The sequence below is a fragment of the Pelodiscus sinensis genome, chromosome 12 (genome assembly GCF_049634645.1).
Source record: "Pelodiscus sinensis isolate JC-2024 chromosome 12, ASM4963464v1, whole genome shotgun sequence".
Classification (NCBI taxonomy): domain Eukaryota; kingdom Metazoa; phylum Chordata; order Testudines; family Trionychidae; genus Pelodiscus; species Pelodiscus sinensis.
The window spans coordinates 37956212-37969367 of NC_134722.1; the positions used below are offsets into that span (position 1 = coordinate 37956212).

The window sequence follows — 13156 nt, forward strand, 5'->3', positions numbered from 1 at the left end:
ATTTAATTTGGTGAATGGAACAGTTTCACATTTAGGTCTGGGAATTGTAACAAGTAATATGCAAGTAAATGGAGCTGGAAAAACTGATAAAGAAGATTGAATTGGAATTGATCACTTCTCTATGCCTAAATATGTATCAACACCACGGTAGTGTTGAAAACACCGAAGGAATTACTATCTGGAGCTTTAAAAAAGCAAAGTGAGAACTCTTAAAGAGTAAATGTGCAGAGTTTCTAAGCACCAATTATATAAGTGATAACCTAGATGAATTTCATAATAATATAACAAACGGAGTTATAATTGCAGACATCTAATTGTCACAAACGCAGAAATACAGTTCTCTGTTGGAATGAAGTTTGCAAAGCATCAGCGGGATAGCCGTGTTAGCCTATAAATGGAAAAACAAAAAATGTAGATGGTGTCATGAGCTTTCATGGGCACAACCCACTTATTCAGATGAACGGCATTTAAGGGGTCCAGTTTTCAAATAAATAGCACAGAGAGGGAATCGGGGGGGGGGGGGGGGGGATAAGGGGAAAAAAGGAAAAAAAGGGGAAAGAAATTGTCCATTGAGTATGCATGCTAAATGAAGAATACTTAGTGCCAGCTCTAAATAACCTTTGTTTGGTTTACGTCATTAAGATGTGGAATGTAGTGGGCCATCCAGCCAAGGTCTTTATTTAGACTTCTGTTGTAGGTATCAAACTTGTAAATGAAATTAAGTTCTGTAGCTTCCCTTTCGAGCTGGCTTTTGAAATTGGTTTGAAATGATACAGTGACTTTGAAATCCATTAATGAATACCTGGACAAGTTAAAATGTTCCCCAACAGGTTTCTGAGAGTTGGAGAATTTATTGTGGAAAATGAACAAAAATTCTGAGGTTTGAGAGAGTGAGAGAGAGAGAAAGAGAGAGAAGAGAGACAGAAAGACAGACAGAGATAGAGAGAGAGAGGTCAAAAGAATTTTAAAAGACAACACAGTATGGGAAGGAGGTGGGCAGCCCACGGTGGCAAAAGAACAGGTTAGGAACTATATAGAAAAGCTAGACATACACAAATCCATGGCTACAGATTTAATGAATCCAAGGATACCGAGGGAATTGGTAAGTGTCATTGCAGAGCTTTGGCCATTATCTTTGAAAATTCTTGGAGATCAGGAGAGGTTCCAGACAATTGGAAAAAAGCAAATGTAGAACTTATCTTTAAAAAAGGAAAGAAGGACAATCCAGGAAACTATAGTCCGGTCAGCCTCACCTTAGTCCCTGGAAAAATCAAGGAATCCATTTTGAGGCACTTGGAAGAGGGGAAAGTGATCTAATAGTCAACATGGATTCACCAAGGGCAAGCTGGTCAGCTTCTATGATGATATAACTGGCTCGTTGGACATGGAGAAGTTGGTGGACTTTAGCAAAACTTTTCATACAGTCTGCCACAGTATACTTGATAGCAAGTTAAGGGAATATGGATTGGATAAATGGACTGTAAGACGGCTAGAAAACTGGCTAGACTGTCGGGCCCAATGGGTTGTGATCAACAGCTCAATGTCTGGTTGGATGTAGGTTTCAAGAGGAGTGCCCCAAGGATTGGATCTAGGGCGGTTTTGTTCAACATCTTCATTAATGACCTGGATGAGGGGATGGATTGCACTCTCAGCAAGTTTGCGGATGACACTAAGCTAGGGGGAGAGGTAGATACATTGGAGGGTAGGGATAAGGTCCAGAGTGACTTAGACAAATTGGAGGATTGGGCCAAAAGAAATCTCACGAGGTTCAACAAGGACAAGTGCAGAGTCCTGCACTTGGGATGGAAGAATCCCAAGCACTACTACAGGCTGGGGACCAAAAGGCTAAGCAGCAGTTCAACAGAAAAGGACCTGGGGATAACAGTGGATGAAATGCTGGATATGAGTCAATAGTGTGCCTTTGTAGACAAGAAGGGTAAAGGCATATTAGGGTGCATTAGGAGGAGCATTGTCAACAGATCTAGAGAAGTTATTATTCTCCTTTATTTGGCTCTGGTGAGGCCACATCTGGAGTACTGCATCCAGTTCTGGGCCCCACACTACAAAAAGGATCATTGGAGGACAACCAAAATGATTAGGGGACTGTAGCATATGTCCAGGAGAGGATGAAGGATTTGGGCTTATTTAGTCTGCAGAAGATCAGAATGATGGGGGCATTTGATAGCAGCCTTCAACTTCCTGAAGGGAGGTCCCAAAGAGGATAGACAGAGGCTGTTCTCAGTAGTGACAGATGGCAGAACAAGGAGCAATGGTCTCAAGTTGTGGTGGGAGAGGCCTAGGTTGGATATTAGGAAAAACTATTTCACCAGGAGGATGGTGAAGCACTGGGATGGGTTACCTAGGGAGGTGGTGGAATCTCCATCTCTAGAGGTTTTAAAGTCCCGGCTTGACAAAGTCCTGGCTGGGATGATTTACTTAGGGTTGGTCCTGCTTAGGGTAGGGGACTAGACACGATGATCTTCTGACGTCTTTTCCAGCCCTAGGATTCTATGATAAAAGAATTAATGTGAAATACGATAAAAACAAGTCCATACCTATTTTATAGTTGAAAGTTAGGAAAAGCAGACATTTTACCAAAATAAGTCCAAAAAGTTAGTAGTGAAAGAAATCAAAGTAAAGAGGGTGTGCTTTTTTTGGCAGGTGGGGGGAAGAAGGGGGAAAGAATATTTCTTTAAGAAAATTGTGACCTCTTACATGGGTGTATAGAACATAAAAACAATGAGCTGAATGAAAATTTCAGCATATAGGAACTAAAAAAAAAAAGTACTATAGACAAATGTAAAAATAGAGCCACCAGTAAAAATATTATAAGTAATGGAATGCTTAAGCACCTAACAGAAGGGAGCTTAAGAGTTTTATTGAAATTATATAATAATACATGGACAAAAGGAATACTACCGGCAGAATGGAAGCAAGCAGTGGTTATGTTGACAGGAAAGCTTGGCAAATTATGCAAATGATGTATAAAGACCTAGTGCCCCTCACATTGTGCCTGGACAAAATTATGAAAAAAGTGATAAATCAGAGATTATAGACCCAGGACTTCAGAAAAACAGACTTTGACTCCCTCAGGAAACTGATAGGCAGGATCCTCTGGGAGGCTAGTATGTGGGAGAAAGGAGTCCAGCAGATCTGTGTATATTTTAAAGAAGCCATATTGATGGTGCAGGAACAAAGTATCCCAATGTGCAGTGAGAAAAGCGAATATGGCAGGAGACTTGGTTGGCTTAACAGAGAAATCTTTGATGATCTTCAAAAAGAAAGATTACAGGAAATGGAAACTTGGACAGATGACTAGGGAAAAATATAAAAACATTGCTTGAGCATGCAGAGGAGTAATCAGGAAAGGCAAAGAGCAATTGGAGTTACACTTAGCAATGGATGTGAAGGGTAACAAGAAGGGTTCCTACAGGTATGTCAGCAACAAGGCGGTGGTCAGAGAAAGTGTAGGCAACCTACTGATAGATGATGTGAAAAACCTTTAAGTATGCAATGCTTTTTTTTTAATCTCCATCTTCACAGACAAGATCAGTTCCCAGATTGCTGACTGGGCAGCACAGTATGGAAGTAGGTGAGCAAACCTCAGTAGTGAAAGAATGGGATAAGGACTTTTTAGAAAAACTAGGTGTGCATAAGTCCATGGGGCTGGATTTAATGCATCCAAGAGTGCTGAGAGAATTGGCTGATGCAATTGTAGAGGCTTTTGCCATTATCTTTGAAAATTCAAGGTGATCATGGGACTACTGGAAAAAGGCAAATGTAGTGCCCATCTTTTTAAGGAGGGGAAGAAGGAGGTTCCAAAGAACTATAAACTTGTCAGCCTCACCTTAGTCTCTTGAAAAATCATGGTGGTGATCCTCAAGGTATCCATTTTGAAGCACTTGGAAGAGGGGAAAGTGATCAGGAATAGTCAACATGGAGTCACCCAAAGGGCAGGTCATGCCTGACCAACCTAATTGTATTCTATGATGAGATAACTGGCTCTATGGATATAGGGAAGGCGGTGGGTGTCATGTACCTTGATTTTAGCAAAGCCTTTGATACTGACTCGCACAATATTGCCAACAAGCTAAGAAAGTATGGATTGGATAAATGGACTATAAGGTAGATAGAAAGTTGCCTAGATCATGGATAAGAAGCAGGATCTGAGTCAACAGTGTGCCCTTGTAGCCAAGAAGGTGAATAGAATATTAGGTTGCATTAGGAGGAGCATTGCCAGCAGATCTAGACAAGCGATTATTCCCTTTTATTCGGCTCTGGTGAGACCACATCTGGAGTATTACAGTCAGTTCTGCCCCCCCACTATACAAAGGATGTGGATGCATTGAGAGGGTCCAGCGGAGGGCAAGCAAAATGATTAAGGGCCTGGAGTACATGACCTATGAGGAGAGGCTGAGGGATTTGGGCTTATTTAGTCTGAAGAAGACAGGAGTGAGGGTGGATTTGATAGCAGCCTTCAACTACCTTAAGGAGAGTTCTAATGAGAATGAAGAGAGTCTGTTCTCAGTAGTGAAAAATGGCAGAAAGAAGAGCAATGGGCTCAAGTTGCAGTAGGGGAGGTCTAGATTGGATATTAGGAAAACCTATTTTACTAGGAAGGTGGTGAAGCCCTGGAAGGGGTTACCTAGGGAGGTGGTGGAATCTCCATCCCTAAAGGATTTTACGTCTGGGCTTGACAAAGCTCTGGCTAGGATGGTTTAGTTGGGGTTGGTCCTGCTTTGGGCAGGGGGTGGCCTTGATGACCTCCTGAGATCTCTTCCAATCCTATGATTTTAAGATTAATAGAGTATTTGAAAAAATGACATTTTAAACTGTGCAAATGTGTTTCAGGAAAGGTAGTTTACATAGCTGATCATATTGTAAGATTATAAACAGTATTAGCTGTCTTTCTGGACACTGAAAAAAGCATAGGACATGCTACTGAAGGAAGACTTGCTATATAAACTAGCCACAACTGGAATGAACTGAAGGTGGATCAGAGACGTCTTATGTAATAGAATCTGGAAACTGCAATATGCCAGAGTGGGGGCGGCTTTGTCAAAGATTCTATCATGGATTCTGAGACTTTCTGGGACCATTTCTGAGACCTTCTTCCAGAGTAGGTTGGGAAGAGTGGGGAAGAATGGAACCTTTATGCAGAAAAAATACATGTTTCAAATTTTTACATTCTTAAGAGTTACTAGGGGGCTGTGTTCTCTGTTTACTACGCTTGCCACGCCCCCTCGTCTCTGGGAGCAGGGTGTCTGGCTGGGGAGAAGGGGCAGGAGTGGGATGGGGGCAGGGTGTCTTGCCAGAGGGGAGGGTATCTGGCTACGGGGAGGAGGTAGGAACAGGCTGGGGCAGTGTGTCTGGCCAGGGGGGAGAGGGTAGGAATGACAGGCTGGTGGCAGGGTGTCTGGCCAATGGGGAGGGGGAAGAAGCAGGATTGGAGTGTGGGGTCATAGCGGAAGGGTTGAGGGGGTGGGAGAGTCAGGCTCGCGTGACGGAGGGGACCCAGTCCCAGCAGCTTTTCCCTGGTGACATAACCCTCCTGGGCGTGAAGTGTGAGCCGGACGTGGAGTAGCCCATGCTCAGAGGACACGGTGCAGAGCTGGTCACAGCAAGCAGCTGAGGGTGATGGTGGCAACATTGCCTCTGTCATCCTGAAGGAATTGTTTTTATCGATATAGAGAGATGTTTGAAAACCAGCATGGAAGGCTCATATAGATATCATGACTAAATGTAAAGACAAGATGGGGTTGTTTAAAAGTATTGCTGGGAACAAATGGGATTCAGATAAAAACACACTGTTGTGGCTATATAGGACACTGATAAGATCAGTAAGGGTATGTCTACACTACCCCGCTAGTTCGAACTAGCGGGGTAATGTGTGCATACCGAACGTGCAAATGAAGCCCGGGATTTGAATTTCCCGGGCTTTATTTGCATAAGCGGGGAGCCGCCATTTTTAAATCCCCGCTGGTTCGAACCCCGTGTAGCGCGGCTACACGGGGCTCGAACTAGGTAGTTCGGACTAGGTTCCTATTCCGAACTACCGGTACACCTCGTTCCAGGGTTATGTCCACGTGGAACGAGGTGTACCGGTAGTTTGGAATAGGAACCTAGTCCGAACTACCTAGTTCGAGCCCCGTGTAGCCGCGCTACACGGGGTTCGAACCAGCGGGGATTTAAAAATGGCGGCTCCCCGCTTATGCAAATAAAGCCCGGGAAATTCAAATCCCGGGCTTCATTTGCACGTTCGGTATGCACACATTACCCCGCTAGTTCGAACTAGCGGGGTAGTGTAGACATACCTTCATAGATTACAGATGCCAAGTCAGTTCAGCTTTTACACCAACACTAGAAATCTGAGAGCTGATCCAAGCTTTGAATTTCATGTGAGGCATCTCTGCTGACTCCATTCATTGTTTGTGCCGCTGGTAGCAATCAGAGACATGGATACCCTATACCTACCTATGAAGTGGTGGGTTAGCAGTGAGTCCAACCTTTTTTCCCACAGGCCCATATCATAGAGTATCAAAAATGCAAAGAACATATAAAACACCCACCATTCTGGAGGCTTTTCCTGTGTTCCTTGGTCACGATTCTGTTATTGGGGGAATAAGTAGGCACAGGGTTGTCATACCAAGTATCCATTACACCGTGGCCAGATTTATTGTGGTAGTGTCTGCAATTCAAGATCATACAGATAATTAAGGAGATGACAACAGAACACATTCTAGGTAACCAGTTGCCTCCTTCTATTCATAAAAATACGTTTCAAACACAGAACAATCTGTGGCAAGAGCCCTTCTTTCCCTCACCAGCCTCCATTCTCCTTCCCTTTGCAAGATGGATCTCTGGTAAAGCACTCCCTGTCTGCTGCATCTGGGAAGTGGTTTAGGCTTGTGGTCTTCCCTAGAGGTAGGGAGCCCAGCCTCTCCTCCTAAAGCTGCTCACTCCTCTCCTGTCTCTGGCTTCGTAGCTGCCTGTTCCCTCGTCTACACTAGGGAGTTATTTCTCAATAAACGTCCCCCCCCCCCAACCGTCATCATATATATAATAGCCCAGTGTCTGTGACTCTGTAACGCTGAAACACTGGCTGTTCCCTCTGGGCGGTGCTGTTGTCTCCCGCCATGGCACTCGGCTGACTTCTGCACTGCTCAGCAGGGCCGCCGCGTGGGAGCAAGCGGCCGTTTGGGGTCCACGCTCCCCATGCAGCATGGTGGTACTGCATGGGGAACGCGGGGCCCAAATGACCGCTGATGTCCTTAGGGTCCACATGTGGAGCACTGCACACAAGTCGTTCATTAACTTGGTCACAACGGAGGTCCCTTGGTCTGTTAAGATTTCCTTAGGTATTTCCACCCTAGAGAAAATTTGTGTTAACTCCCTATCTATGGTTTTGTATGGGGTGTTTCTGTCGTCAGAGGCATGTAGATTAGATACACAGGCAAAGGCAAATGAAGCCGTGATTTAAATGATTGCGGCTTCATTTACATTTACATGGCTGCCGCGCTGAGCCGACAAACAGCTGATCAGCTGTTTGTCCGCTCAGCGCGCTAGTCTGGACGCTCCCCTGCCGACATCAAAGCCCTTTTTCGGCAGACCCGTTATTCCTCGTGGGATGAGGTTTACCGGGGCTGCCGACAAAGGGCTTTGATGTCGGCAGGGGAGCGTCCAGACTAGCGCACTGAGCGGACAAACAGCTGATCAGCTGTTTGTCGGCTCAGCGCGGCAGCCATGTAAATGTAAATGAAGCCGCGATCATTTAAATCGCGGCTTCATTTGCCTTTGCCAAAAAAACAAATCTACATGGCTCCGTCGACGGAGCCATGTAGTTTAGATATACCCATAGACTCCTGGCCAAAAGAACCTCTGTAAAATCTGGTCAAGGGCTTTATCTACCCCCAGATGTCCCCCAAACAAACGGCTGTGAGTTAAATCCAATACTGCTGTCCGCTATTTTCGAGGAAGTAATGGTTACTCCATTGCTTGCTCCAATATTCAAACTACGCTATACAACAGATACCTCTTAATCAAGTAATCCTTACTTACACCAGGACCCCATTTATCTCCACCACCTCCTTATGGATATTATTATATATTGGATCATTAGCTTGATCCTGACCAAAATTCATGAGTGAGGACCCAATATGCCTGAGCTCAAGAGGACCAATTTCTGCTCTCCTTCCAGGGAGCCCTGAAGAACTGGGTTCTGCCTCTGGCTTGTCTACCACCTCTGTGTCACCCTCCCACCAGCTGGGCTAGCTTCTCTCCCTGCCAGCGTATGCTTTAGGTTCTGGGCGCAACCTCTTATCTGCCCTCCTTTCCTGCCTCATCTTCTGGGGCTTCCCAGGCCCAGAGAATAAGTCCTGGGCAAATTCATGGAAAATCAGCAGGGGGCTATCTTCTTCTGCCACATCCATGGGGAGTAGACTGCTGAACCCTGGGAAGTCTCAGTCTATGAGGACCATATATGTGAGTCTGGAGCCCACTCCCCACTGTCATCCTTGTGACATTCCCTTGGACTATCCTGGAGATGGCTGGGTAATAGCTGACATACCCAATGTATGCTGAATATTCCTGTGCACTTGGCTTGGACAACTGGTCCCACCTCACTAGTTTCCCTGGGACCAGCATGAGTGCACTCCCAGTTAATAAGATGGTAGTTTCTATGCCAATCATTTTAACTAGCCGAGTATACCGATAGGGCGTCATTAGAAAACCTGCCAGGTTTATCAGGTCACAGGGGCCTCTCAGATCCCCTATGTCACATTGCATGGGCTCTTTTACATTAGGGCATAGAGCCACTATATGCCCTATCTCTCCAGATGTGTAATATCTATGGGGCATCCCCTTGTTCTTTGGGTTGTTGGACTTTGCTCCATGACCCTCTCTCCCCGAGTCCCCTCTTAGCCTCAGGTTGCTCTTCAGTCTTCTTCCTCCCAGACCGAATCCTGTCCAAGATCTCAGGAACCTGGATCCTTGGAGCCAGGGCTGGCCTCTTGCTCTGATATATCTCTTCGCTAATGGGCCGAGCAAGTTTTTTGACTAAGCGTCTCTCTACAAGGACAACTAGCTCATCCTATGAAGAGGGGTTATTCTGGCTGGCCCATCCTTTCACATCCCTGTCCAGGATGATGATTTCCACAATCTTCTCAGGGATGTGGGTCTCAGGCCATGGCCACTTTGGCACTTCTGTTCCAGATGGACCAGGTCAAATATCTGGGACCTCGGTGCTTTGCAGTTTCAACTCATGAGACCTTCGGTCCCTAACAGTTGCTTTCACCCCAGATCTGTCCAAGATCTCAGCCTTCAGCTGGGTGTAATTGTAGTCACTTAGGGTATGTTTACACTACCCCGCTAGTTCGAAGTAGCGGGGTAATGTAGGCATACCGCAATTGCAAATGAAGCCTGGGATTTGAATTTCCCGGGCTTCATTTGCATAAGCCGGGCGCCGCCATTTTTAAATCCCGGCTGGTTCGAACCCCGTGCCGCGCGGCTACACGCGGCACGAACTAGGTAGTTCGAACTAGGCTTCCTAGTTCGAACTACCGTTACTCCTCGTGGAATGAGGAGTAACGGTAGTTTGAACTACGAAGCCTAGTTCGAACTACCTAGTTCGTGCTGCGTGTAGCTGCGCGGCACGGGGTTCGAACCAGCTGGGATTTAAAAATGGCAGCGCCCGGCTTATGCAAATGAAGCCCGGGAAATTCAAATCCTGGGCTTCATTTGCAATTGCGGTATGCCTACATTACCCCGCTAGTTCGAACTAGCGGGGTAGTGTAGACATACCCTTACTCTGGCATATCAAAATACGCTTCTTGAGCTTCCCACACAGGAAAGGAGCAAGAATGCTGGCCCACTGGGCTTGGGACCAGGCCTCCCATAGAGCCATCCTTTCAAAGGCAAGGAGGTGCACCTCCACATCATCCTCCACTGTCATCTTTTGTAGGTAACTACTGGCCTCTGGAGGCGCGTCCCATCTTGCACATGCATCTGAGCAGCCAGGGCTTTCAGGTGGTTCATCACCTTCTGCAGGGTGGCATGATCCTGGGCTGCCTGGCTCATCAGCAGTTGATTTGTTTCTTGTTGTAGCTGTACTGACTCCTGCTGGGCAGCCACCTGAACCCTGGTAGCCTCCTGTTGTGCCATGGTAGCTTGTCCAGTGCCTTACCACATTTTCCTTTTTTTCTCTTCTTCATGAAGAGAGATAACCCTCCCTTGGATGGTTCGCTGTGAAGCATCATGGCTGATCCCACTTCTGACACCACATGTGACAAGGCCCTTCTTTTCCTTGCCAGCCTCTGCACTTCTTGCTCTTAGTGAGATGGATCTTGAGTAAAGCACTATCTATCTGCCATGTCTAGGCAGTCAGCCTTACTCTCAGCAGAGGGTTAGGCTTGTAGTCCACCTTTGGGGTAAAGAGCCTAGTATCTTCTCCTAAAGCTGCTCACTCCCCTGCTTTTCTCTAGCTTGGCTGCCACTTGGGTGTGTATATACCTCTCTCTCTCTTTCTCTCTCTCTGGGTATGTCTACACTAGCTCGTTAATTCGAGCAAGGTAGGCAAATCTGGCAACCGGAATTGCAAATGAAGCCAGGGATTTAAAAATCCTGGGCTTTATTTGCATGTTTCCGTCCGGCCGCCATTTTTAAATCCCCCTTAGTTTGAACAAACTGCCCGCAGCTACACGTGGCAGTTTAAAGTTAATCTGAAATAAGTTCTTAGTTCGTATTAACTGTTACTCCTCATGGAATGATCTGTAACAGTTAATCCGAACTAAGGACTTAGTTTGGATTAACTTTAAACTGCCGCATGTAGCCATGGACAGTTTGTTCGAACTAAAGGGGATTTAAAAATGGTGGCTGGACGGGAACATGCAAATAAAGCCTGGGATATTTAAATCCCGGGCTTCATTTGCACCTCCGGTTGCCTGATTTGCCTACCTAGCTCGAATTAACGAGCTAGTGTAGACATACCCTCTCTCTCTCTCTCTTTCATACCTTGAGAATAGGGTTTGCTTATAGCACTGAAACTTTCATAACTCCAAACAAAACATTATAGTTGTTCTTTCAAAGGTTTACAATTGAGTATTGACTTAATTCAGCATTGAAATCGCACCATGCAAAAAAAAATACTGTTTTAAATCATCTTAATTTAAATAAAATATGCACAGAAATAGTTTCCTTCCCTTATCATTTTTAAAACCCTTCTTTTTAGTATTTTTACTGCAAGGGTCAGGAACCTCAGGCCTGGGGGGTGAGGGTGGTCCCCGGTTTGCCTGGATCAGGCCCTTTAGGCTCAGGAGCCCCCCTCCCCTCCTGAGCACTGGGGACCCTGTGCTGGCACTCCAGCGCCCCCTGCTGCCTCACTATTGGACTGGAGCACACAAAAATCTACTAGGATAAGACCCTCAGGCTCTGGGGTGCGAAAGGAACGTGGGGAGTGTCTTTCCTTCTCAGCCAGGGGCCATGTTTTTTGTTTTTGTTTTGGGGTTTTTTTGCTTCTCACTTGTGTGTGGCCCCCGACTGATTTTTGCGTGGGTCAGCAACTCCTGACCCAGAAAAGGTTCCCACCCCTGTGGTAGTGTTTTAGTTTTGTTTTCAGTCTCTGCTGCTATTTGATTGCTTAATTCCGGTTCCAAACAAAGTGTGCGGTTGATCTGCATTGGTAATCCTGAAGAAGATATTCTACTGTATTTGCCTTGGCACAGCCTGATGATAGGTCAGCCAAAAGCCTCTTGCTTCCCCCATCTGGGTACAAATTCAGTGTCTAGTGATTTACAGTATTTTCACAAGTACACAGCAGCAGTCTAACTCTGAAGACTATAGTACAACTCCCATTGACTGCACTGGGAGCAGAGTTAAGCCAGTGCTGAGCACTGTTGAAAAATCCTGCCTTTACCTTTTGATATTGTAGATGTTTCAGAGCACACACACCCCACCTAAAATTCGTAAGGATATAAGTATAAAAAACACAGACTCATCCAACCAAATCAGCTAAAAGTCAGCCTCTGCATCACTCTGCCCCTCGCCTCCCAGCAGCAGCTTGAGAAAAGAGAGAGGGCTTTGACAGCCTGGCCTTGAATTCAGTTAAGTTGGGTTCAATCTAAACCAGCAAGAGATGCGCTAGTTGTTGTAGGGACCAGGAAGGAATTCCTTCAGCCACCACCTATGTGCAAACCCGCTATAACAGATGAGGTACACTGGGGGTTCCCCCCTCCTCTGATGAGCATCCATCTGTGATGGCTCGAGCATAATGTTTAGAAGAAACAATATTACCTCAGCTATGGTGAGGAACTTTTAAATAATCTCTAGAGACACACACATTTCAAAAAAGCAGCTTTAGCCAGCACATAGGAAATGTGTATCCCTTTACATTATATAGGCTTATAGGGAAGCTGTGAAAGTCATGTGGCTTTTCTGAATCATTGCAAGAAACTGTAAACTGTATGCGAGATGGAACAAAAACTCACTGTTAGGGACACAGTGAATGCAAAAGAATTAAACTAAATGGATTTGGAATTTACTTTTGGGTCCCAAAGTTGTATACTAGACTAATTACAAAGTAAATGAACCCAATGCAATTAGTTGTATTGTCCTAAAACATGCATATGGGTAACTGATTTTTTATGATATCGGTGCAATGCTTAACTCTGCTGATGGCAACCATATGCTTCAATGGGAAGTCCATTTAAATATCATGATTTGCTTGATAAATAGAGCTTCTTGAACTATTTATTTTGAATAATTTTAATTAAGAATTCAGGGCATTTTTCTGGTTAATAAATCATTCAGAATTGATTCCAGTTGAAAATGCATTCGTTATTCATATGTATTCACTGAACAGCTTCTATCTTTTTTTGCCTACTGGCTGTTCATACAGCATATATATTTTGACTATTCAGCATTTCTTATTGGTGGTGAGTGACTGATCATCTGAGCAACTTGGTACCATTTCTGCTCCCTAGAAAGGATGACTGGATCTTTGAAAAAGACAAATATTGGTACTAAAATTTCTGAAACTGTTAAAGTAGTTGTCTGAATTCCGATAATTAATGACTAATATATATCACCATAAGAGAAACTCAACATTTATCCCCCATGTCAGTCATGAAGCAGTTTAGGGTTGTTATTTTTTATTCTGCTGATA

General features: G+C 45.0%; 1 protein-coding gene across 1 annotated transcript in view; it reads right to left on the reverse strand.

The window, feature by feature from the left end:
* The window catches only part of NECAB2 (N-terminal EF-hand calcium binding protein 2), a 378362-nt gene that overhangs the window by 70287 nt on the left and 294919 nt on the right, over positions 1 to 13156 (reverse strand). Inside the window, exon 7 of the mRNA XM_006133911.4 lies at positions 6570 to 6688. Coding sequence (XP_006133973.1) covers positions 6570 to 6688 — 119 coding nt within the window. The remainder of the gene's footprint in view (positions 1 to 6569; positions 6689 to 13156) is intronic.